At 37.2% G+C, this 27,036-nt stretch overlaps 2 protein-coding genes across 3 annotated transcripts in view; both read left to right on the forward strand.

Moving 5' to 3' along the window:
* The window catches only part of EIF3E (eukaryotic translation initiation factor 3 subunit E), a 152,293-nt gene that overhangs the window by 108,846 nt on the left and 16,411 nt on the right, over positions 1-27,036 (forward strand). The window lies entirely within an intron of this gene.
* The window catches only part of RSPO2 (R-spondin 2), a 99,066-nt gene that overhangs the window by 62,431 nt on the left and 9,599 nt on the right, over positions 1-27,036 (forward strand). Inside the window, exon 4 of one of the 2 annotated variants that reach the window (XM_065752971.1) lies at positions 725-913. In XM_065752971.1, the coding sequence (XP_065609043.1) occupies positions 725-913 (189 nt within the window). The remainder of the gene's footprint in view (positions 1-724; positions 914-27,036) is intronic. The other variant, XM_065752969.1, reaches the window with a different exon arrangement.

Raw genomic sequence — 27,036 nt, forward strand, 5'->3', positions numbered from 1 at the left:
CACACACAAAAGCATAGAAGTCCTGTGAGCAGGAATATGTATAGATGGCCACATCTACATGCAGTATAATTGGGAAAGATGATACAAACTGGAGGAGAGCAAGTAGTAGAAACTGAATTTGGTCTTCTGTGTTTTGACTCTCTTGTTTCAAAACATGGTAAATACTTTTTTTGCAGGTTCTATAAAATCTGTAGCACTGAGTTCAGACTCTTCTGTTTTACATTTGAAAAACTAAAAATGTTTTTTTTTAGTAGAAAATTAACTTTATAACTCTGAGCCGGCCCTGGCAACTTTGTGAGTCTCATAACTCGGTGCTTTACAGTGAGGCGTGGGAGCTATCAGGACAGACCCCTTCTTTCAGGGAAAGTCAAGGTGTTTCATGAGGACTTAGAAATGTGAACTCCTGAGATTTACACATCCAGGTAACAAACAAGTAGGATTTATAAAAAAAAAAAAAATTAAATCAATCTCATGATTTTGGGAGAGTTTTTGGACTGACGTGATTTCCTTACAGACAGTGTGACTGTTTTATGCTTGGGATGATATAGACTGAAAAGATGCTCTCAGATTCCATGAGATGCTTTGTTTTGAAGTTTTTGCCAGTAAGTAGTAAATCTTTTAAGTGGTACATTGTAATTAGACAGGCCCTTGCTTATTAAAAAACTTTAAAAAGAGAAGCAGAGAACCAGGAGAATATCTAGTGGGTTTTCCTTTGCTTTCACAGAAGGCTGTGAAGTTGGTCAGTGGAGTGAATGGGGAACTTGCAGCAGAAATAATAAAACATGTGGATTTAAGTGGGGCCTGGAAACAAGAACAAGGCAAATTGTGAAGAAGCCAGCGAAAGACACGATACCATGCCCAACCATCGCAGAGTCCAGACGGTGTAAAATGGCTGTGAGGCACTGTCCAGGAGGTAAGCCTAGATCATGCAGAAAATCTTTGTGAGCATTCTTTAACTGAAATCCTAGTTCTAACTTGAAAACAGAGCTATTTCATCCCAAGTAAAGTGAAAATGCCGTCTCTGCTCTGTGAAACAAGGCTGATAGGCAGTAGTGCTGCAGCAGGACTTGAAAGAAAGGCTCAGCATGGGAATGATCATTCTCTCAGTACACTGTGAAACTGTTTTCCTGGTGCAGTTTTTCAAAGAGGTATCTCATCAAAGAACCAGAACATGTTATAGTTTGAGCTGCAGCATAAGAACTGTGGGGGCTATGGAATAACTAGTTGTGCTGCACATTGCAGGAAAGATCACAAGTCTAAATGTTTCTGTAGGTGACACACAGTGCTGGTGTTTTGCGTATTTAAATTAAATGAAGAAAGTTACACATGGCATTGTTAGCAGGAACTATTAGCTGAAATGTTACTTGTTCTGATTGTCTTTTTTTTTTTTTTTTTTTTGTCAGGACCAAACTATGCTAGGTTTGAAATGAGCAGAGCTGTGATAGACAATACAATTTTTAGCATGAGACCTGCTTATGGCTATTAATACAAGCTGGCTAACGAATCTTATTTTACCATGGTGTTCCAAGACTTAAGCAAAGCAGAATTGAAAAAGGAAATCAAGTTTCAAATCTGCATTCAATCTCGTGATCCTAGCTTGAAGAAGTGTTGGTGAGAAGAGGTTGTCTTTTTCATTGAAGTGATTAATCCTTCACTTGTGGAGACTGAAGTTTCTAGAATTTGTAGCAGAGGTGTGTATCAGTAGGTGATATAAGTACCATTCCTTTTGGAACTGTAGGATTAAAGGCTCAAAGGGACTTCAGGAGATCTCTAGTCTAACCTTGTGCTCTGAACAGGCTCAGCTCTTAACTTAGACAAATAAAGAAGGAATAAAACATAGTGGAGTCTTGAGATAGTTTAAGCTTATTCTTCAACATTGAAATAATTCTGGAGAAGGCACATGAATAAGTAAGTTTTGTTCTAGAATTTTTGTCACTGGACCTTGATATGACTCTGGAAGAGAAGATAAAGTTGATTCTATGTTATCCATGTTAACTAAGTTATTCACTCTAACTATACATATGGACAGATACATGAGTGCATATGCACTTACATGGAAACTCAGAGTGGTACTGTGGTGCCTAGTGTACTGCACTTAATCTGCAGCCAAATTAAATCTCACCAAAGAGTTGACTATAGTGATACTATTTTATTTTTTTTAATCTTCTATTTCAAAATTTTATTTGCATTCTATTTCCACACCAAAGAGTATTAGCCATTTTCAAGTCAAATCTGGAAGAAAAATCACAAAACATTAGTGAACAACATGTGACTGATCTGATAGGTAAGCAGCAGGTCACACTCTGCACTCTTGAGTCTGAATGACATTGCATACAGACCTTCATGAGTAGCAGAAGTCTCTGGAAACACTCTGAGCTTATTGCTAGTAATTTAAAACATAATCCAAATGAGAGATTGAATAGACTTCTTACACTGCATCAGAATGATCTATATTACACGTGATATAAAGCCTATATCATCATCCTTTACATTGTTCATGTTTACTAAGATATTGTTCTTACATTCTCAGTTTATTGGTTAATTGTCAAATATGTGTAAAATAAGACAGTAGTTTATATATTAAAAAAGGAAAAAAACTTTAGTTGTCCAGCAGAGAAACTGGATTTGCTATCAGTTCTGTCAGTGTAGAAGAGAAGTGATACATCTTGAGATGAGATGAAAATACCTGCAAGATAAAGAACTTTGGAGGAAGGAAGAAAAAATGTAAAACTCAGAGCTGATCACTCTATCAGATTTTATTGTCTGGAAATGTAGGTCACATACTTCTCATTTTTATTGGATTTCAAGGTACAGGTAGATTTTCTTTAGAGTCAGGACATCTACTGTCTAGTCTGCATCAAGATCTTTGCTCTTTTTCTCAATACATATAAGAAAAGTTGTTTCAGAAAATACAAATTCAGAATGAAAGGCTAGTTTCCCATAAATCCTAAAGATTCTAGCCCTCTCCTGTTGTCCTACCAGGTGGAATTCCCTTTTTGTATTTTCAGAGATAAAAAAAAAAAAGTCTGTACAAAACTGCAGGTTTGAACTCTCCACGCTGGGTGCTGATGATTACTACTATATCAAATGTCTTATCTCCCGCTTTGCTGTATGTTTCAATTATGATTTTTTACATGGTTGGTCTGAGATCATGTTTATCATATTTCATTTAGTTAGCAGGCCACCCTTTTAGTCATTCAAAATGCTTAGTTGCTTTCTCAGTCATGGTGAACTACCAGGAGGCAGAGATGCTGATTATGGGAAAACTCAAGTCAAGCATATTTTAGATCTGCTCCTGTTAAGGAAGAGATTCTGGGACTTGAAAAAATGCAGCATTTTTTCACTGTTGGAAATTTCATAATTTAAATTTTTAACTGAGAAAATCAGAAAATGCAAGGTTAGTGGTACTCAACAACTGAACAACCATAATCCCTGGAAATATCTCTTGAAAAGCTATGGTAAATCCTTTCATCCTAACCTTCTCAGTATATAGACTCACATAGATTTTAATGGATTAAATTGAGCACAGGAAGTAAGGATGTTTTTGGTATAACAGGGTCAAATAAAACGCCTTTGGCATATTTTCTATTTAGATACATTTTACTGTTACTATTTATGGTCCTTAGTAAAGAAGAACTTTTGGAACAGATTTTACATTTGCGAAAGAAATTGAGTTAAATTCAGATTTCCTACTAAATACTTCAGTTTCATATTTATCAGGGATTAAGATGTTACCCATCTGGCCATATGGCTGTAGTACAAATCTTGTTGATGAAGAATTCTTTATTGCTTTCCCATTATGAGCGGAGTTACAGAGATGCAAGCTGGAATGCAAGTGAAAGATGATTTCATTTCTTTCCTGCTGAAGCCAGCAACATGTAAGAGGATGCTCTCTTTGATTTCAAAGTAGATATGCAACTTTGTAATATTTTCTTACTGTCATTACTAACTGATTTAACTGTTATTACCAGATGGGACTGTCACATTTGTATATCTGTTCATATTATGTATGCTACCCTGTGGCTTGGGTGTGACATGACTCATACAGCGAGAGGTTAGACCTAGAAAAAGATGGCTTAGATAATTCAGGACACCTCCTACACATGTTGGTCTCTTTCTGATCAGTCTTTAGCTCAAAAAGAAAGAAAAAGGTAATTGTTTTAAAGAGCAATGCAGTTACAGGGAATAGCGAAAATACCAAGCAGATGTATGAGCCAATACACATTGCTGTCTTGAATTTTTTTCATACTTAGTGCAAGTGTTCACTTCTTACCACTCCTTTTTGCATGTTCCCCAAGTTCACATCGTTAAATTAGATGGTGAGATGGGTTGAGAACTGGCTGACTGGCAGAGCTCAGAGGGTTGTGATCTGTAGTGCAGGGTCCAGTTGGAGACATGTACTTAGCAGTGTTCCTCAGGGCTTGGTGCTGGGTCCAGTCCTGTTCAACATCTTCATCAATGACAATGATGAGGGGATAGTGTCCACCCTCAGCAAGTTTGCTGACAATACAGAGATGGGAGGAATGGCTGACACGCTGGAAGGCTGTGTTGCATTTCAGCGAGATCTGGACAGGCTGGAGAGTTGGGCAGAAAGGAACCAGATGAGGTTTAATTTGAGCAAGTGTAGAGTCTTGCACCTAGGGAAGAATAACTGCATGCACCTGTACCGGCTGGGGTATGAGCTTCCAGAGAGAAGCTCTGAGGAGAAGGACCTGGGTGTCCTGGTGGATGGCAGGCTGGCCATGAGGCAGCAGTGTGTCCTGGTGGACAAGAAGGCCAATGGCATTCTGGGGTGCATTAAAAAGAGCATGGCTAATTGGTCAAGGGGGGTGATCCTCCCCCTCTACTCTGCCCTGGTAAAGCCTCACCTGGAGTACTGTGTCCAGTTCTGGGCTCCCCAGTATAGAAAAGACAGGGATCTCCTGAAAAGAGTCCAGTGGAGGGCTACAAAGACAGTAAAGGGCATGGAACACCTCTCTTATGAGGACAGGCTGAGAGACCTAGTTCTGTTCAGGCTTGAGAAAGGAAGACTCAGAGGGGATCTGATCCACTATATAATATCTAAGGAGTGGGAGGCAAAGAGACGAGGCTGAACTTTTCTCAGCAGTGTGTGGTGATAAGAAATGGCCACAAACTGAAGCATAGGAAGTTTGCACAAATGTGCGTGGGAACTTCTTCACAGTTCAGGTGACGGAGCAGTGGCACAGCTGCACAGAGAGGTGGTGGAGTCTCCTTCTCTGGAGACGTTCCAGACCCGCGTGGACGCCTACCTGTGCTACCTGGGCTAGGGAGCTGCTTTGGCAAGGGGTTGGACTCCATGATCTCTGGAGGTCCCTTCCAACCCCTACAATTCTGTGATTCTGTGAAATTACTTTTGTTTGTACTCTTCAATTACTTGAAGTACTGTCAATGGTTAACCAGGCAGGTTCGGCACGGTTCTGTGACGATTGGTGCAGGGGACCCATGGACCCACGCCCCAGAAAAGGGGAAGGGGGAAAGGGAAAAGGGAAAAGGGAGATGGGCCTAGAAACAAAACAGCAGCAATGATCTGAGGAGGAAAGCTAATTTACTAAATAAGATATCAGAGTACCAAACAACACAATAGATTACTATATAATTGAATTAAAGCTAGTAAATCAAATAAAACAAGCAAGAGAGAGTGTCTGATAAATCAAAGGCCTTATGCTAAATGCTAGATGGCAAGGTGGCTGCGAGCACCTGCTGCTGGGTTGATCCCAGTGGAAAAAGAAGAGTGTTTTGTGACAAGCAAACAGCTTTTATCTTTCCTTCTGAGCAGAAAAACTTAAAAATACAAAGCAACACAAAGTCCCCTATGGAACGTAGTTCTTCTCTTCTGAGATAGGTATATCCATAACTATCGTAGATCCTCGGAGCTGTACCATTAAATCTTTAATTCTCAATGCACTGCATGATGTTATGAAGTGGAATACTAATACGAAAAATCATAAAATCCTGACAGGTACTCTTGTTTCATGCTAAGTATTACAAAGACAAGCTTATCTGCTTTCTACTTTAAATCTTCCATGACACTGCAGATTGTCAAGCTGTCTAATACACAAATAGTAGTCTACACAAAACTTATTTCTAATAAGAGTCACTGTACTGTTCAAGAATGCCTATTTGGTACATGAGCATGAGATGTATCTCTGCATGAATTTCCTAATGCTGAAAAGGAGAACATCATGAGGTGGGGAGGGAGTTCTTTCCTCAACACAGACATATAACTCAATGGATTTTATTCTGATTGATGGGTTTTGAAAGCTTATATCTTCCCATTGCTGCTAAAGAATACAAGACTTCTGGTAGAGCAATGGTAAAAACACCCAATCAGGATGTTTATTCCTTTAAAAATTATATTATCCTCTAAGAGTGTATGTAATTAAAAATGCTGGCTTTAAATTGACAACCTGCACTACAAAGAGACAAAAATGTCCTTGTCATCCCCTCCTCCCTCGCAAAGGTATGGCAGCTACATACGATTTCTTTTCAAATCCGTCAAAGGAAATCTGAATTTCTCTCTGAGTATAAAGAAAGCTTTGTTTAGAAGAAGCTAACAAGAAGTTTTATTTGCACACCCAACTTAGTCATAGAAACACTTATACAGGTTGGAAAGAACCAAGAGAGGTCAGACATTGTTACCTCCTGCTCAAGGAGATGATCGTTTTCCTGCTGTCCTTTTAGTACAGTCAGTACACTGTTTGCCTTCTTTGCTGCCAGGTTATGCAGCTGGCTCACATTTAACTCAGTTTTAAGCAGGACACCTCAGGGCCAGTCATTACCCACCTTATATTTTTTCAGGGGTTGCCTCCTTCCCATGTGCGTAACTCTGCACTTGTCTCTGTTGAATTTCATGAGTTTTCCTTCAGCTACAATTAATATCTCTTTTATAAGAGAGAATTACAGAAAGAGCTCAAAAAAAATTGCAGCACCAGTGAGTGGTCTCTGTGATCACAGAGATTGTTTGAGCTTTTTGACTGCATCTACCTTAAAGAATGCAGTCTTGAAAAGTTTGTAAGCCAGGATGCACCTTTCTATATTGCACCTGTAGTCAGTCTCAGTTCACAGTACGTACAAACACCATTTGCATTTTGAGACCAGTATTAGGGCTATTTCTAGACAGGACTCTGTAAAAATCACCACCACAGTTTGTTTCCTTTTGGCCATGTTACATTGCCACAAGAGCTGTTTCTCTGAGTGGCAAAGGCAGTTCTCGCTGTTCCTGGGCTTGTCCTCTTCTTGAGGACAGTGAAGCATTGAAGTAGATTTGTCCAGTAGACTGTGAAGTCGCTATCTTTTGAAGTTTCTAAGACCTAACTGGACACTGCCCTGAACAATCTGGTCTTGACCCTAGTGAAAGCAGGAAGCTGGACTGGAGACCAACCTGAGCAAAACTATCACTGTGAAAGGCAGAACACGGCGTGGTTTCAGACTGAAAGAACACTCTTCTTGACTAGATTTCAAAATTTCTGATCTCTCCTCTCCCAGTTAGAGAGAGGCTGGAGTGGGGAAATCCTCAAATGAGGATCTCCTCATTTGAATCATTAAAGTTTAACTAACATCCAGAGTGTCTAATATTTTGAGTATAACTGTAACTGCTTCATGCATATCTGAGTCTAGCTTTTATCCAAATGAAAGCTTAGTTGGAAGTTCTGATTATTAGTTTACCTAATTATTATTTGATCTGTTCACTTGTCTGTCTTTGGATAAACACCTCACACTTACAGTTTCAAGATCTTGATTAGGATCTAAAAGAGAAGTAATATGATGTATATTTACTTTGATGCGCTATCGCAGTCTAAGAAAGCACTATAAAATGAGCAGATTTACTGTAGATAGAACTCTATGTTAGCTAAAGGATTGCTTTGATATTCTTTTTAAAGGCTGCATTAATTTTCAATAAACTTGTTGAAGTTTTTTGCTAACTTGAAGATTTCATTTTAGTGTTAGTCTATATCATGGCATATACATTTAACTAAAGAAAATGTTCCTAAATAAAAAGATCATCTTCTAGGTTGAAGCATAGTCTGAAGTGGGATGACACCAAACATAAAACATGGTTTGGGAAAAGTTGACAAGATTTACAAGCAGTAAGATCTTATTGCTATGTTTGCTATTATATGAGTCTTGAAGTTGTGATATTATATATCATTTTAGAATCATAGAATAGCTTAATTTGGGGAGAATCTTAAAGACCGTCTAGCTCCAACCCCTCTGCTGTGAGCTGGCTGCCACCCATTGGATCAGGCTGCCTAAGGCCGGATCTAATATGGCCTTGAATGCTTCCAGGAATGGGGCATCCACAACTTCTCTGGGCAGTCTGTGCCAGTGCGTCACCAATCTGATTAAAAATTTCATTCTAGTATCTAACCTAAATCTCCTCTCTTTTAATTTAAAGGCATTCCCCCTTGTCCTGTCACTATCAGGTTGTTTGTTCATCTATCTATTTATTTCATTCATTCATTCACTCATTTATTTATTTATTTCTTGGTATTGAACATTTTAGCTTTTTAAGAAACTACAGTAATATATGTGATTACAGAATTATGTAGCACTGTGAAGCACAAAGAATGAAATTACCTCAGTCATCTGATGATCAGTAATCATCTCGTGCCTTTTCTTGATATTATCAATCAGAAAAATTATCTGCTATAATTATTATAATATTGCTATATATATGTAATTATATGTAAACATTATTTTTAATATCATACAGATTATGTTATACATTTTATCATCATTTTAAATGTAATCAAAGTACTTAAAACAATATACTGTCATTGCCTACTGCAGCTCTCTGTTAATTTCACAGTGGCACTGTGGACCAAATCTTCCCTGTTTCGCCTCCAGCAGAAACATAAAAGCAGGAATAAACGTAGGTCTGTAATGTTGGCTTTGCTAGGATATTGATATCTAGAAGCAGGTTTTGTCTCCTTGGTGCATTTTGTGAGCATCTAGTACGTACTGACCAAATAGTCTTGGCCTTAGCATCTAAAGACATAACCTATCATTTGGAGTTACAATGAACGACTCAAAAGTTCTGCAGGAGGAGAAAAAAAAAATGAAAAGAAAAAGAAAAATCCTTTCAGTGTTACCAGAGAGCTTACCAGGAGCAAATTGTTCCAAAGAATATTTGCACAGGTATGGAAAAGTAACACCAATGGGCCAGTATTTAGGTAAATATTTTAGTCATATAAATGAGAAAATACTTGAATTAATTTATGAAATCTTATTTTAAAATTTACTTTTCAGACAAAATGTTTAATTTGTCTAGAAATTATATATAATATATATATTTATGAAGAATGTGACTTCTGCTTATATTTTGATGTGTGAAGTTCTGCATTTTATGAAAGCAAGCTCAATCACTATGGTAGTCAGTCCTTCATGTTTAAGATAAGATATTGTAACATGGTTACATGGTTATTAATTTAGGTATTTAATAATTACATGGAGAAGACAAATGTTACACTCATCTTCAGAGGTGAAGGCCTGAGGAACTAAGAGGTGGTTAGCCTTTTAAACTTAAAGCCAGCATGGGTTTGAACCTGACTGACCTCTGAGATGAAATAGCTGCCTTTATGGATGAGGGTAGAACAAGGGCAAGGCTTCTGATAAACTCCTATAATATCCTTCTTGTCGAATTGAGACATAGATATTGCACCTTTATCATAACTCGTCCAATTAATGGTCTGGGAAGTGGTTTGGGTGATGGAGCATATTGTGTACTAGTAGAGGCCTTCATCGTAAAATCAAAGAAAGCCATGAGTTGGATGGGGTTCATGAAGACATCTTTTCCAGCTTGAATGATTCCATAACTCTTTGACATTGTACCCATACCCATCTCTGACTCCATACAGGGAGTGCTGTTATAGTGAAACCTAGGTTGGATTTGTTTATTTAGTGAATGGCTCATTTTGTAGTAACAGTTTTAAGAGGCTTAGTTCTTTGACTTAACCAGAGCTCAAAAATGCATGAACCTTTATGAGGCTACATGTAAAATCTGTCTGAACAGACTGACCTTTAAAGGGTATCCTTCAAGACATCTGATTTCTGTTTTAGTTTTCCAGTACCCAATGAATGTCTTGTAATGGACTACATATACTTGAGTGCAGGATTTTAGTTTTATTCACCTTAATTGAACATTTCAGTCTGTCAGTTATGCATTGTTATATCATATTGCTGTGTGATAATTTTTCAACTTATTTTCAAAAGATTGCCAGTGAATTACTGGAGTGCCAGCTAAAACACATTTTTCCCTTTTCAGTATGAATTATCCTTTAGTCCTCCTTTTTAGTTAAAGTACAAAAAATAGGGAATTTTTTCCTTTGAAGAATTTCATATTGTTTTTCCAATCGTTAACAATTGTACATTCAATTTACTTATTGTCATTATCGTAACTTAGGCCAGATAAATACTTTCAACATGTGTTTCCCTAAGTATAATGTATTTCAGAAGTAGCGTGAGTATTATCTGATGTAGCAGCTCTTATGGGAGTTATCTGTTTTTAATGAATAACTGAATAAATAGCAGTGCAAATCCTCGTAAATAACCAGAGTATGAGTTAGAGCCGTCCCATGGCAATTACACAGTTCAAGATTGTTTAAAATGTGAAAAGAGAGCCAGATGCTAATCCACGTGGAAATACAAATACTGGAAACAGTTGTAGCTGATCCAAGTGCATAAATTGCTTTTGTCCATAAAAGGTACCTGACAAATTTTATTGTCCATGCCTTTATGAAGTAACTCCTGTTGGTTTTGTCTCTTGCTCATTCTGAAACTACAATTCACCTGTATGTGGAAAACCCATATGTTTTCTCATTTCTCAGCCAGACAGTCACTTTTTATACAGTGCAGTGTTTGCTGTTTCAGTCATAGCAGAGAAACCTGTAAACATTTACCTACCTGAGATTACTTTTTCCTCCCTAAAGATCTATCAGCACAATTCTGTGCATATTCTCTCCCAGACCACAGGAAGGGTGTAGCAGGTCTGAAGATGTGTCTGCTCCAGGTACGGTGTGTCTGCAGAGCATTCTGATCACTTTTAAGAATTCTTAGGATTCACTAAGCCTTTTCTCACACAGAAGTAAGTCTCTTCTAAAGTAATAAACATGTTAGGTTATATAGATATTATTCATTTTTGCAACACTGGCACTGGGCCATATTCTGATACTCCTTGTGAGTCCAGTTATCATTCCAACAATGGCAGTGTTCAGATATTGTAAATGTTATCCCATAAACAACAGCAACCATGACTGGAGTAATGAGACTTCACTGTAATACATGTGATATTTAAATATGCAACATTTACATACTGTCTGCCTCCACACCATAAAGAATGCTATAAGAAAATGCATATGACTGAATGTTGGGCCCTGCCCTGCAAGGTTGGATTGGTGTCTCTAACCAGCTGTGGCAGAAATAAGATTATTTGGATGCAGACACGATTACAAACAGTTATTATTATTTGAAGTAGTTAAAACTCTTCAGCTGAGCTGTAGCTGTATGTATACTCCCTACACACTTCGAATGCACAGTAAATTATCCAAATATACACCCTCTTGACTGGCTAGCAGGGTACATGCAGCCAATAACAACTGCTTTGCTGTTAAGCAAAGAGCTTATAACACTTCTGTAACTTGGTTGATTGTGATAGCCTGCCTGTACCCTTTATGATAGCTTTCTTCTGAAGAATCATTCTGAGTGCTTTGTAGCCCTTGTTTGATAACTAGTGACAATCTCAGGTAACCCAAGACACAGGCCTTGAACAGAAATGGTTAGTTCCTTTCCCACAGCCAGGCAGTTGAAACCTGGAGAGTGAAGAATCCAGCAAAAAGAATGAGAGAGGAAGGAGTCTGAGGAAGGCTGACACACATTAGGCATAGTGCTACGCAGTTCAGAGGCTCTTAAGCTGATGTGCTGAGTAAGGGAGCTCCAGGAACAAAAACAGTTTAAAAATGTCAGTGTAATGCTATTCAAGTGCTGATTGCCTCTACTTAGGATTTATTAGGTCTTGCATTGTGCTATGCAGATTTTTCAGGACATGAGGTAGTGTTTGTGATTAGGAGCTGTTATTTTCTATAGAGATGCACAGCTCTTGAGTGCTAACTTGGGGGTCTTATTCTCTTGTATGTCCCATCCCTGTCGAATAGTTATTACAGAGAGGCTCACAAAATTCTGGAAGAGGATGCTGCTCAATTTATAAATGCAAAAGCTTCTAGTGCTCTGCTGTAGGTCAGATTTAATTAAATTAGCTTGCACCAGCTGGCTTCAGGAGTCAAAGGGGAAGGCCAATAGGGAATAGGTGGAGAAGCAGTTTTTCCAGCTGCTCTCATGTGATCACCACCAAGGTTAAACCCCTGGAGTCAACAGCACTGTTTTTTAAGCATGTGCTGTGGAAATCATTTATTGATTGTTTCTAGATAGGTCTGCATTCTTTACCTCTTATAAGCTACAGAGGAGGAGCAAAATGGAGGCTTTAATTATGTATTTTAAGAGCTTTCTAGGATAATGTTTACTTCAGATTGGAAAGCTTGGACACCACTGGTTCCTGTAATACTTTGAGCTTAATTGAGCTTAATGCTTCAGAGGTGAATGAGTAGAACTTCTTCAAGTTCTGGGTTCATTCTGAAGCACTACAGAAGGTACTGCAGATAACATTTAGAAAAGGAGAAGCTATAACTAGCAGTGATGAAAAGGAACAGAAAGCAAGCAGTGCTAATGCTGAATAGGTCTTCCCTATTCTTTATTGATACTTCATGGTTTATAGTCTCTCGTTAATAATTTGTTTAGGTTTAAATAATTTGTAAATATAGTCTTGGAAATCAATTAGAATTAAATGAATAGTAACAAGTAAAATAGCATTGCGTGCCACCGGCATAGTTCAGAACTGTACCTGAGTCCGTATAACATTCTGCCCCAAATGATCAGGCATAGAAATAGTATTAGGACAGAAACAATATGCAGTTCCCAAAAGGGCTCCTTTATGCCTTGACAGTCAGTCTTCTCTCTTAAATGTATTTATTTGGGGTGTCTAAACTGACATAACTGATTATGAAGATGGCACAGAAGTAAAATATAAACTGTCCCTGCCTTTATTAGAATCTTCTATATCTTCTGCCATTTAACATGAGTGAATACCAGTTTCAATTTATTTATACAGAGTGAATCAAATGTAAGGAAACTGGAGTTCAGATTCAGGCTGCACTTACACTGCTATACGGATCACATCCAAGTTTAGCATTTCATTGTTCTAATTCTACACATCTATTGTCTGCAGTACATGTATGCAGTAGCACTAGCCAGCTGCTTGTACAGTCTGTTAAGACTGTTCATTTGAGGTGTTTTATTTTTGTGGAAGCTCATTAGCTTAGCTGCTCACATATTTGTCTGTTTTAAGCCTTTTAATCAAGCTACCATTTACTGGTTTTCTCTGAGCATTCGTTGACACTTAGCCCTTCAGAAACCAAGTCTGATAAATTCTGAGAACCCAGTACAAAGTCAGACTGCTGGAGAGCAGAGGAGCTTGCAGGTATCTAGCTGCAGAGAGCAGCAGCAGCAGGATACCAGCCAGAGCAGTTGCTTTATGTCATGTGAGATTTATTGAGAACTTTGTTTAGAAAGTTCAAACAAGGGACATGACTTTCAAAAACCTATGTTTGAGTTGCACTATCATGTAACATAAAGATCACCAGTATATCTAGTGACGTTAATATCCTATGATAACACCATGGCACATGTTATAATGAATTTCTGATGAAAATGACAGGCAGCTCAAATTATTCCACTTACCTGTTGTATACAAATGTGAACATTTTGAACGGGTTGCCAGTTGCACTTACATGAGCACTTGCGGCATGGTGGAACTAGGACTGTGAAAACAGTCAAACTTATTTTTGTTCTTGTTACTTTTAGAGTGACATAATAAAATCTCACCTCTTGACGAGATGCGTGTGCTGGGCAGCTTTGGTCAGCATAGTTCTCTTGAAGGCATATTTTCTTTAGATGATATCTCCAATACAAAAAAAGCTGCTATATTTACCTGCTACTTGAGAAGACAAATGCTTAAATGGTTTCTAAAACACATCTAGTTAAACTACCACAGAGATTATTAAATTCCAGCATTATATTTTTGCTCTGAATTTGAGAATTAGTTTGTTACCTCCTGATTTACCATCTGTTCATTATAACATCTAAACCGAAAGAAGTGACTTTTATGAGGCCTAGCAGAGAAACCCCACAATTTGGCAAAATAAGAAGAATAAATTATAAGCATTGCAAAAAACAGTGTAGGAGAGACACACTAGAAGTCAGTTCACAGCTTTGCCATATAGCACTAGGAGTTTATATATATATATATATATATATATATATATATATATAACATAAGTCTTTTGAGTGTATTTGTAACAGTAGAAAAGATATTGTTTGGTAACTGTTGGCTGAGGAAATTAACGGGCCATAACAACTCCACAGTTGAAAAGGATCTCCTGGGCAAGTACTGTTTCAGGCTTCAAACCATTGCTCTAGTTGGGAACCCAGATAGGTGGTATTAGGTTTCTGGCTAAGAGAAAGCATCATGGCAGGATACAGGGGGATAACTCATGAAGCAAAAGGAAGTTGGTTTCAAAATCAATACTGTGTCAGTATTTTGTATTATAAAACAGGCATTTTGATATAATGTTCAGAAACATTTTTTCATAATCACTGAAGGATATCTACAGGACTTAAGAAGAGATGCTATTGGCTGTAATATGCAGCACTCAGTCTGCGATTATTCTGCATTCTATGACTTTCCTAATCGGCTCTGCAATCCAGTGCCAGCTTGAGCGTAGGCTGTAATACCTCATTTGAGAGCAAGGGAAGCCAGTGGATCATGAGTCCTAGACATATAAATGGAAAATTCCTCTGAAATAAGGTTCATTTTTCTTGCAGCTAAGGCAATGAAAAGGAGAACAGGGTTTCATATTTTTTGCAGAACTCAGTAGAAGGGATGCCCAGAGAAGGGCAGTGTGTTTCATAAGAAGTTTTATAACATGCTGAATATTTCTTTCAGCTGGAGGGACTTTATTAAGTAAGTAATCGTTAAAATTTCAAACTCTAAAAAATATTGATTCATGCATTCTTTCTTGAATAATGTTTCTGGGGTGGAGTATGTTGTGAAAGATTAGTATATTAATTCTCTTACTTTTCTTCCAACTCTCTGAATTCTTTTCTCGGGGAATAAAACAGAACTCAGTTTCTTTGAAGGGAAAGAAAACTCAGTTTTGTTGCAGTGTCTTGAGACTAACTGTGTCTCAGACTGTGATTCCAGTTCATAAAGCAGTCACAGCCTCTTTGTATGAGATACTCTAATTCAGTAAGTCAGTATTGCCCTGTGATTGAAGATCTGTTGATCTCTAACAGCACTGATGAGTGTCAGCTTTTTCATGCCTACGAACAGAAGTCAAGAGAAGCTCCAGCAGATTTTCATTATTCTAAGATTGGTGTAAAGCAACAAGCAAATCTGGCTGCTTTGTCATCATTAATTATTCCACAAAATAAATAGGATCTCAGAACTTAGTATCAAAATTAAAATAGGAGCCAGAAAATAACTTCAATCCTTCACACTTCATTGAGAAATCTATAACTAGTAGAGGTATGGCTGTCCAAGAAAAAATATTTAAAAATAAAATAAAATAAAATGAATAAGATACACCTCTCTCAGCTACAATGGAATAAGAATTTAAGTAGAGTTGCTGGCGTCAGTTTTAGCTGAGTGCATCGCTGTGTGCTCTTCAATGCTGGGAGAAAAATATTGAAAAGGAACCTCTAAAAATTATTATTGACTTTGTTCATTGTCCTCTTTCAGGGCTATTAGAATAGGATGTGGAGACATTGATAGGACTGTGTTTTACTACTCTTTGTGTACAAAAAATTCGTTTAATTATGTGAACCAGAGGACTGTTCAGTATGTGGTAAAAATGTCCTGACAGTTCACTGGCATTTGAATCATTCTAGCTTTTATACCACTTAGACTACTTTTTCAAGTGGTTTTGTTCTACAATATTGAACAAGAGAATAAGGAAGACCTGTTCACTGAGAACAGTGCCACATGGAACATTTGTGATTCATCCAAAAAAGTAAATATGTGACTTCAAGAAGACACTTCTTCTGGAAGCAAAACTCCGGTACTGTCAACATTGCAATGCTTCAGCTGCCCAAAGGATGGCTTGTTGCCTCACCAGTGAATCCATTGCAATCTCTAGTCTACTCAGTTCCCATGGATGCTTGCAGAAAGCCTGGCTGCTTCCTTAAACAGAATGCTTGGAACTGTGGAATTTGCCATGCACCTCTCTTGCAGTAACTGCTATAAAAAGGCTCTACCTTATTACTTTCAGGGATTTCAGATGAACCAGAGAAGAAAATAAGATGTTAGTGAGATCACTAATGAGACTTCCCTTTTGTGCACGAGTTTTGTCACTAGTTGCCTGATTTCTTAGAGCTTCTGAAACCACTGCATGATAACAGTTTTCATATTGCAGTTAGTTTTCCAGTCATCGTAGTTGGAGGGGAAGGTCTGAAAACACAGATATCCTGAGTGTTTTAGCACCAGAAATGAAATAAAAAGCACTGCAAAGTACTTATTGCTTTAAAATCTAGTGGTTTTGCATCTTAACTGATGACATTGAGGTTGGCTCATTATTTTTGACACAATGGAGTTGTGAAATTTGTACCTGATGAGCAACACAAAAAGGTGCTGATTAAGAATTTTCATTGTTTTCACTTGGCATATATTTTGTGAAGAGAATGATGCCATGTAGGACTGAGGATATGGCGATATTTTCAAAGAGCTTGCTTTATATTTAGACAAAACCTAGTCAGCAGCAAAAAATCAAGTGTTGTCAATGGAAGAATATTTCAGTGCAATAATCTGCCATGCTAATTTGAGAAGATTAGAAATTCATATTTTTGTTTAGGCTCTGAAAATGAGATAACACAATACACTGTGTCCAAACTAAATAGCTGGTGATTTACTTCCTTGTTCCTGTCAGCACTTTCATTTGTATTGAATGTGTGTCCTCAAAGAGACTGTGCTAAAACCAATTATGAATTAGTCAGGTTTTCCAAATGCTTTATTAAGCACAGCAGTTTCCTGCTACAGATAAAAAGTACTTTAGTCTTCAGTTATATTTACATTCTGCTAGTAAAAAGTAGTAGTCTTAAAAAAATGTCTTATGCATTGCCTTCAAAGTCAATTTAAGTTACCTTTTCACATCAGTATTTGTATAAATGTGGAGTTGAGCAGTGCAAACTTGAAAAAAATTATGCATTTTTAAAAGCTGGTGAAATGTAATGGGTCACCATGGTACCAGTGTTGAAAGCTGGTGTCATCCGATTGTTTAGCTGTCCGAAGTTAAACAATGGGAAAATACGGGAGGTTTCAAGCCTTTACTATTTTACAGAAAATGAAGTGATAGCAGCTACTGCTGCTCACCACGATTTGGTCTAATTATTCTGAGAAAATTTGTTTACATTTGGCTGAAGCTGAATACTAAACAAGCTCAGTTTCTCATTTCTGCTGGCTAACCTATTTTGCCTTTTAAAAAGGGTTCAGATATACTTATGGTGATCTTACACTTCTGAAGATGAGTAAAAGTATGCACTTCACCTACAATGGATGTTCCTGCTGAATTTTAAAATAACAATCAGATCTAGATCTCCCTTGCTTAAAGCTTCATACAGTGTTTACTGTAGACTTGCTTTGTTTTGAAGAAAAAACAAACAGGCATTTGAGTATTTAATCCTGTATATAACATAAACATTTGAAAATGTTTTTGAGTGACTGTGGCTCATGAGCCAATGTGAATTATTCTGCTTTAATTTTCATAAATCTCAATATATTTGGTTAAGATATGAAAACTTAGATTTTGTGCATGGTTGATTTTTTTCTAAATGTATTTGATATCTCTCATGTTTTTCATTTATATCTATAACTTAAGGTATCATCCAAATTGATTTTTAAAACATCTTGAGAAGAACTAAATCAAGCAACAGAGTAATGAATGAGATAGGGAGTGACAGATTTCTTTATTGTAATACTTGTGAATTGTGTGTTAGATTGGAATAACAATAGCACAGTATGTCTTTGAGTAGTCATGATATCAGTCCACATCCCTTCAAGCCTAACCTACTACCCTGACTTCAAGAATATGTTTTTCTAGATTACTGCAGAAAGGCTGCAGCACGAGTTAATTTATCTTACTCTTTAAAACAAAAGATAAACATTTCACTACGTATTTCACATGTAAAATCTTTCCATGAAGTTATGCCCTAAGAACAAATCTTCTCTAAGTTTTTCTGAGTTTCCAGTACTGGCTAAAAGTAGGAGTTGCCGAAGCATATGAAAATATTCAAATGGTGGTTAACGGATAGAATTTTGTTTTCTGTGATTATATTGTTATTGTACTGTGTATAACTGTTACTTGATATACAGCTATTTGTCTAAACGTCAAGATGTGGCTAAGTAAATAACCTTAAAACTCCATCTCATGGTAAAAACAGTAAGTGAGTTTCAATGGAATAATACGTTTTGGAGTGGAGACAGAGCTGCTGTGCACACTGTGCATTTTTGTTGAGAATTATCTATTTTTTTTTCCTTTTTCCTCAGCTAACATAGCCCTAACATTGTTCTGTATTTATTAGATACTCTAATGTGAACATACTTATACAGCCTTTAAGTAAGAACTGGTGATCAACCTGTTTGTAGGCATAATTTCAATTCAAAAAACAATTTGAAGAGATGGTCACTAACAACTGTGTTGTTATCTATGCATGAAAGTAAGATTGTTGTCAGAACTAGAAAGTTTGTGGCTTTATTATTCATTATGTGGTTCTCCATTAATGAGAGGAAAAAAAAAGTGATGCTTACATATGCCTGGGTGCAGTTGTCAGCATTTAAAACGTGGAGAACTGTGTAAAATAAAAATGATTTGTTAAAGTACCTAAGATATAATAATAGAAGCAGAATACCTGCAGCACGTTGGATATATTTCAAGGTAGAACGTCATTCTTACATCTGAGGATGATCTCTTCTTACACATGAGAACATAGCACAATTCTTTACTATCCTAAAAACACTTCCTCTGTTTGACTCTGTTTGTCAATCCCTGGCTCTCTATCCCAGCAATAATAATAGGAAATATTTTAAGTGATTTTAGAACCTAGAAAAATTCTCTCGAAGTGTCAGCATTAAAGCCTGAAATCTGTTAGCAACTTGGATGTTCTTTTCTAAGTCAAGCTGTGTTTTAATCTTCTCTAAGTAACATTTGCAACCAAAAGTTTGTAGTTTCGGTGCCTGTGGGAGGGTTGACAGGAAGACTCTGTCCTCAAAATTCTCTTTTAAAATGTTTATTGAACCTAACATCAGCTTCTCTGTGGAGCTTCTCAGTGCAGAAAGTGCAGATGATTTGACTGAATTATACGTAATGGCACATCTGCAACAAACTGTTACCATTTGCATCAGCACAATAGCTGGTTGAATAAGTGAGCATCAGCACAGAATATTAACAGATGTCTTTCTCTTTTCCGACCCCATTTAAGCATAAGTAGAATAATTTTGTTTCCTTTTCCAGTCGTTATGAAGTTCTTACTTCAGAATGTTGTCTAATGTAACAATATATAAAAGAGATCTACAACAGGGAGAATAAGGCTTTGCCAACCATTCAGTTGTTTTATCAGAAATTAGCATCTGCATATGCTTTCATGTTTCATAACTAACATTCAGGATCACTTTTCAAATCTGTAACTAACTGGAAGTCATAAACAAAAAATATGCAATACTTTCTGTTAATGTAAACCTAGGTAGTTGAAATACAGATCACAGTATCCCAGAACAGCTGAGGCTGGCAGGGCCCTCTGTGTCCCTCTTTCCCACCACTGCTTCAGCAGGGACACCTGAGCAATGGGCCCAGGCCCATGGCCGGGAGGCTTCTGAACATCCCCAAGGAGGAGACCTCACTGCTTCTGGGCAACCTGTGCCAGTGCTCCGGCACTGCACAGCACAGCAGTGCTGCCTGGTGCTCAGAGAGAGCCCCTGTGCTCCAGCTGGTGCCCACTGCCTCCTGTCCTGGTGCTGGGCACTACTGGAAGAGCCTGACTGTGTCCTCTTCGCACATTCCCTTCAGGAATTTATGGACATTGATGGGATACCCCTGAGCCTCTTTTTCTGCAGGCTGATCAGTTCCAGCTCTCTCAGCCTCTCCTCCAGTTGTTGTCAGCTTAACTTGTAAGGCATTTAAAGTAGCCTAAATGAATTGAATTTAAATAAATGAATACAATTAATGTATTCAAATAAATTTATTAAATTTAATTACATGAATTAATTTATTTGATTTATTTAATTAAATTTATTTTAATAAATATATCATGGCTCATGGCATAGTATGAAGCTGCAGGTTTTTTAGTGTCACACTTGATAGAAGTAGACTGTAGGTTGGCACTGAAGAAGAATTTGGTTCATGCTCTGTGATATCACAGAGCCTGATGTAGAGGGTGATGAAATCCGGTATCTAGATTTTAGCATGGGAACACTGATACTCAGCTATGTAACTCTACTTTCTTCCTCTCTCTATTAGTCTCAGAGACTAAGATATATCTTTATAGCCTCTCATGTCACATATATTACATGTGAGACTTGCACTTTCAGTTCATATCTCATGCTTTTCCCTTGATAAATCTACGTTTCATGCATTTTCAGTGTCATAAAAATGTTGCTGTCACTTCTGTGCAAAATAATTCTGACATGATCAGCCGTAGTTAGCTGAAGAAAGGCTGAAAAATTATGAGCCAAAATGCCATAGTTGCACTATGTTAATCTGTTTAGCAAGGTGAAAATCATGAAGTAGAAAAGAAGAAAATGACCAGCAGAAGTGCAGATAGTGTGGTATTCATTTCCAAGTGTTCTACCAGAAAGTGCATTCCCCAGCTGAATCCTCTACAGAAAATTACTCAGTATGGTCACTCACATTTTTCTAAGTTTACATTTATTTTTATGATACATAAAATATTTATTATTTTTTTAATTTATTATACATTTTTATTTTTTACATTTTGTTTTTTATTTAAATGTATTTTTGTCTCACTTATACTGTTACTAACATGCTACTTTTGGGCCACTGCACCAGTACTGGGTTTGGTGAACCTTTGGTAGAGCCATAGCAGCCACTTCCATGTGTTTTTGTGTTGTGATGCTGCCAGCTGTCTGTCTCAGCCTGTAACATTATGCACCTGGTCTTTTGAGGACTTTTCAAATTTAAGGCCAGTGTTCAAGATTTCTGGCCAGCACGAGGTGGACAAAATTATTCTGTCTGTCCTATTGTTTGAAAATTCGGTTGTATTCTGAAGCAAAAATTGTTGCACATAAGAAGAATATAAATCAGCTTTTCAAAACTGCCCATATTTTCATTGCCAGATGAAATTTTGGATCAGAATCACTTACCAAAACAACACTTTGGAAAAATGATGGGATTGGGCTAGATAAGTTTTTCATTATGTAAATTATGGATAGAAATCAATCCCATCTCTTACCATCTAGTAAAAGACCGCATTCCCACTTAGAAACATACTGCGTTTGTTCAGTGTTAGCTTTAGCTTCTGCCCTTGGCCTGCTCATAGATCTGCACTCCATTACAGTGGCGCCTGTTAGGGCAAATACAGTGAAAGTTTGGCCAGTTTTTGTATGATAAATGGTGTTTTCCAGTAATTCATACTAAACTGTAAAAAAACAATCCCTCATATTTGACACTTGGCATTGAAAGCCTTGTTTCACAAGGGTTTCACTTGTAGATTTATGCAGATTAAAAAAAAAAAATAGATCCATCTCATTTATTACATCAAAAGTTTTTAAAAGTAATGTATTGTTTAAAGATCATAGACTTGTATTTGTTAGAAATGAATAACATAATGATCATTTAATCTTAATAGATGTATTTCCTGAAATGAGTAATTACTTTGTTGCTCATGAATCACGGATGACTCAGTCATTTCTTTGTGTTTCTTCTCTTGGATAGATCCGTGCAGAAAGTAGTCAAATTATTTTCATTATCCTTAAAATATCCATGTCCAAGGTGTTTTACTTTGAAAAGCCAATTGTGTACCATTGAAATCTTATGGTAGGATGCTGTTTTGTAAATCCTACTGGTTGTTTTAGAACTTAATTTTCACGATTTAATTAATTAAAGTTAATGCCCAGTTCTGTGCTTCCCGGTATAAAAAAGTGTTATGGTTTTATGATTTTTGTTGTATTACTGATATTCCACATCATAACATCATGTGGTGTATTGGGAGTTAAAGAGTTAATGCTCTAGCTCCGTTCTGGGTATACCTGACCGGGAATCGAACACGGCCGTGGCCGTGCAAGCACCGGCTCCTAACCACTACACCACAGCATTAACTCTTAATTAACTATTAGTATATGATCTTTTCCATTGAATTAGAGTCAGGGGAAAGTGCTATTAACTAAAGTTTATTTACACAGAAAATAACAACAGGAATCTCATCAAAGCCCAACATACATGCAACACTTAAATGAGGATAGCTGGAAGATGTGAAGGAATCAGTTATCATTTGGCTACATGGAGGAAACTGGCAAGTTATTAAGCAAAAATAGAAGAATAGACAAATTTGGAAAGTTTCCTGAAGTCAGCAAGTGAGAATTCAAAAATGTGCTCCACTCTCTATTAAAGAGAAGGAAAGTGGTGTAAAATGTGGATTGTCTCAGTATAAGAAAAATGAACAGTTGAGTGGTTATTTGTAACTAATAAAGTAATTATGTCACACCCTAAAATGATCCAGTTGTCACCCAGTATTTATCTTATAGGACAGGTTAAATTAGCACATGGAACAAATTGTGATGAAGGCACTAGCCAAAAATTGAGTATTTGCTGACATGATGAAGTAGTTAGCATTCAGTAGAGATCAACTCTACTTCAGTGTGTGAAGCTGATAATCACTTAGCTGAGCTTGGTTCAAATAAGTACTTCCTTCCCACATTCAAAGCAGTATTAACCCAAACTAAGTATGTATTCAGATGTCTGATTTTAGATCCTTATATTTGAGTCTCGGAGCTTATCACAAATGCATCCAAAAATCAAAACTGTAAAAATTGCTGCTTGAAAAACAGCTGCTGATTTGAAGTTGGTCATGTTTAAAAAGTTACAGTTATTATTATTATTTTAATCATCCCTTGATATTCTGTGAAGAACAGGAGGAATGTACAATCCCTGGGAGAAAGACTAGTCGATGCAGGTCAGAAACACGCCAGGTGTTTTGGGAGAGTATTCAGACCCTTGCTGCCCTTGTGGTTGGCCACCTGCTTAGCAAGGATTATGGCTGTGCTGTGCTACTGTGCCAGTTGAACTCTATTTTAGGATGGGCTCTCTATTACTGGCAGACTGAATATCTACTGGTACCTCTGGCCCACAGAAAACTGTTAGCATCAGGCGTTCTAAGTCTAAAATACATTTCATTTATGCAATTTCTTTAAACTAACACTGTCACAAAATAATGAAATGAAGATCCTTCATCTATCAGATGCTGACCCTAAGAGCTTATGAGAGTGTGACGATGTGGAACAGGAATAGCATATACACTGAAATTTTCATATGGTTAATTAAACCCATAGACTCGCTCTGTGCTTAGTAAGGTTTTATTGGTATTAGAATAAAGAATTTCTTTTGGGAAAAAAAAAGACTGATAATTACTTCTCTCTGTGCTTCTAATCAACAGTCTTTGATGTACATCTGTTTTTTGCATACATCTGTAACTTCCAGTCAGGAAAAGCCTTTTATGGCAAGTGGCCTTTAAGCTACATGCTGTGTTTATTTCATATAGTCTTTTTCTTTTTCTTCTTAAGAAAGCATCCATGCTTTTTTTTTCCCTCCAGCTTTATCAGCAAATATGTACTTAAATATTTTATGCTGGAAAAAACCCTCTCATTTTCAATTTGGTTTAGAATGACTTAAAACTGATGGAGGAAATTAGAGTTCTGTTTTTCTTGCAAATGTATATCAGAATAAGAAGCGAATCTAATCTGTCCACTCCATATGTATTATTAGATACCACGGGATACTGCTTCTTAGCATGTGATGCCAAGGCTGCATCCAGCTGCTGTGGATGTGAGGAGGAAGGACAGCCCCCTGTGGTGCAGAAGAGCATCTTCAGCAGCAGTCTGTCCTCACAGCTGCTGCAGAGCATTTGTTCCCCCAGCAAGTTCATATCTGTAACCTCTGGGAAGAACAAAAGTATTATGGTGTTTTGCCCAAATATTTATATGTATCTATACACAAATAGTATTATTTTAATATTACATATTTAAATTCTGGTGAAACTTGCGCTCATTATTCAGTCTAAATCTGTGAAACAGCTCAGGGATAAATTTATTGTCAAGGGCTAACATCAGTTAAAGTTGTTTTCTCAGTGAAGCTATGTCCAGTTTTGCATGCTTGCTCTATATCTGAATTGCAGCACTGACCTTTTGTAGGCATTCCTGGCCATACAGCTGTGCTGGGGAGGGACCAGGAGCACTCCTGGGCAGGCCTGAAGCATGCAGGGAGATGATTTGAGCAGTCCTGCAGGCCCTGTTTTGTACTCGTGCAGATTAGCAGTTGGTAGTGAAGTCTGAACACAAAGCTTTGAGAGTGAATCGTTGTTGCCAGGAGGTGGCACTGGGGTGGCACTGGAGCAAAAGCGTACTCAGCTGCTCCAGCTGTATGTAGGAAAGGGATGTTCCACACAGCCTCATCAGTGCTGATTTCATTTTGGAAATATAGTCTATTCAGGTTTCTCATGGCTCTATCTTAGAGGCTCTTAAAGGGAGCTCAGTATCTAAGCGGGGCTATAAGAAAGAAGGGGACAGACTCTTCAGCAGGGGCTGTAGTGATAGGATAAGGGGGAATGGTTTCAAACTATGAAAGAGAGATTCAGATTGGGTATAAGGAAAAAGTTTTTTGCAATAAATCCCTTTTCATTACAGGGGAGTTGGACACTTTAAGAGTCCTGATTCAAAGAATTCCATAAGTTTTTATGGAGAATAAAAATTTCAGGTTCTATGGCACTTCACTGAAAAGTCACATGTTACTGTCAATTCTTTACACCTTCTGAGCTAAGATTCATAAGAGGTTCTGAAATGCTTACAGTCAAGTCCAGCCCAAGTGAGGGCTGTTCTGTTTTTGTTGTAACATCAGCAGATGACTTTATGCATACAGAATTCATTTCAAGGTAGAATTTTTCCATGTGAGAACTGAGCCTGTGGAAAGTTTCTGCAAAATCAGTTGATCTCCTTTTGGATTGATATTTGCATTTGTAGAAATGAAGCAAACAAAAGCACTACAGGAGTCCTGTGTGGAAATAACTACTGTACTTGAAATGACTGTGTTCAGACTTGGGATGTTTATAGATCTATACAGTTTTCTTATCTTTACCACAATAAAATTAAATGCTGGTAGAACAACAAGAAGAGACTGGTGATGGCATTAATAGGCTTCTGTAAGCACTATTTGTTTCAGTCAATTGTGTAAAATTTTTAAATAATTAATGTGAGTATAATGGTAAACAATACTCTAGGAAACAGGAATCCACTACAACTTTATGAGAAAATTTCAAATGCATTTTGTGTCTGTGTAACTTCAGTAATAATGAAAAAGCACCAGAAATCAATTTTATCTTGTAGAACTCTAAGACCCACTCAGAGACTCATGTTTTATGAAAGAAAGTGAAAACTGAGCAGGGTGCAGATATAGGAGTCACAAACTGTGTTTGAAGGCTCCAAAGTAACCTTCAAAGAAAGGGGCTCAATGACTGTCATGTGTTTAAGTTATCAAAAGGATGATGAGCAGAGATTTATCTATAATGCATTAAAGATAAAAGTCTGCTCTTCAGGAAGGCAGAATGAGAATTAATAGCTGGGTTTTAAAATTTAAGCTAGGAATCATGTGTGAATTCCTAATGATGGATGAATAATTCTAGGAAAAATTAGCAGAATTGATGGATCCTCTGTCTCCTTCAGATCTAGAGTGGAGGCATTTCTCCAAGCAATGATCCTCAGCAGCGTAAAAGCAAATTATTTGATGGTTCATGTTTATGTAAGAAATCTCACTAGAAGTTCTTCTGAGTCCAATTCGCACCTGCAATCTGTTCATCTCTTTTAGTTTTAGGCAATAAAACTGTGTTTTTAATTATGTTAAGTATTAGTGTAAGCATTCTTAAAGAGACACACATTATCTAATTTTCTTTATCAGTTATTTCCTTACAGATGTTGAAAAGGTTTCCAGGTCTAAGACAATCTAGATGTAGTGAATTCCAGATAAGAGCAGCCATTGCTGCCTCAAGGCAAACAAGGCACTTGAGGTTGCTAAGTCTAATAATAAGCTCTGAGAAATCACAGGCTTGAGGTTGTTCTTTCTATGCAGTTAAAGCTGAAATATATGATAATATGGTATTTCAGATGCTGCTAATACAAGTGGATAGGAATTGATTTAGAATTGCTGTAGAGCATAAATTAAAGAAAGCACAGCTTAAATTGTTTGTTTGTGCATGTATTTCCTCATTTTAAAAAACAATTAATTTAAAAATACCTCAGTCATTTACTTCAAACATGATTCTCTCTTTCACTGTGAAAATTTCCAAGCGTATCAGATTGAATTCTCTGCATTTGGCTGATTTTATACTATATTGTGATTAACCTCAAAGAAAAAAAGAAGCAAAATTGTTTTTCTAGGAAAAAAAAGAATTTTGTGTGGTATAAACCAGTATTGTGCCATGAGGGGCCGGGAAAATTAGGTGGTCCTGTGGTCTGTGTGTGTCTAACTTTCAACAAAGCTTAAAAGAAATGATCTCAGTTTACCTCAGGTCTTTGATCCTGATTTGGTGATATTTCCTACTGTCCTCGGCCAGCTCATGTTCAAGCCTCAATTGCCAGTTGGTCAGAAAAGGTCATCTAACAGCAAACTTCTCAGCAAAGCAGGGACAGTTCAAAGAGGT

This window comes from Cyrtonyx montezumae, unplaced genomic scaffold (genome assembly GCF_038088225.1).
Source record: "Cyrtonyx montezumae isolate F1298 unplaced genomic scaffold, pur_monq_1.0 scaffold_8, whole genome shotgun sequence".
Classification (NCBI taxonomy): domain Eukaryota; kingdom Metazoa; phylum Chordata; class Aves; order Galliformes; family Odontophoridae; genus Cyrtonyx; species Cyrtonyx montezumae.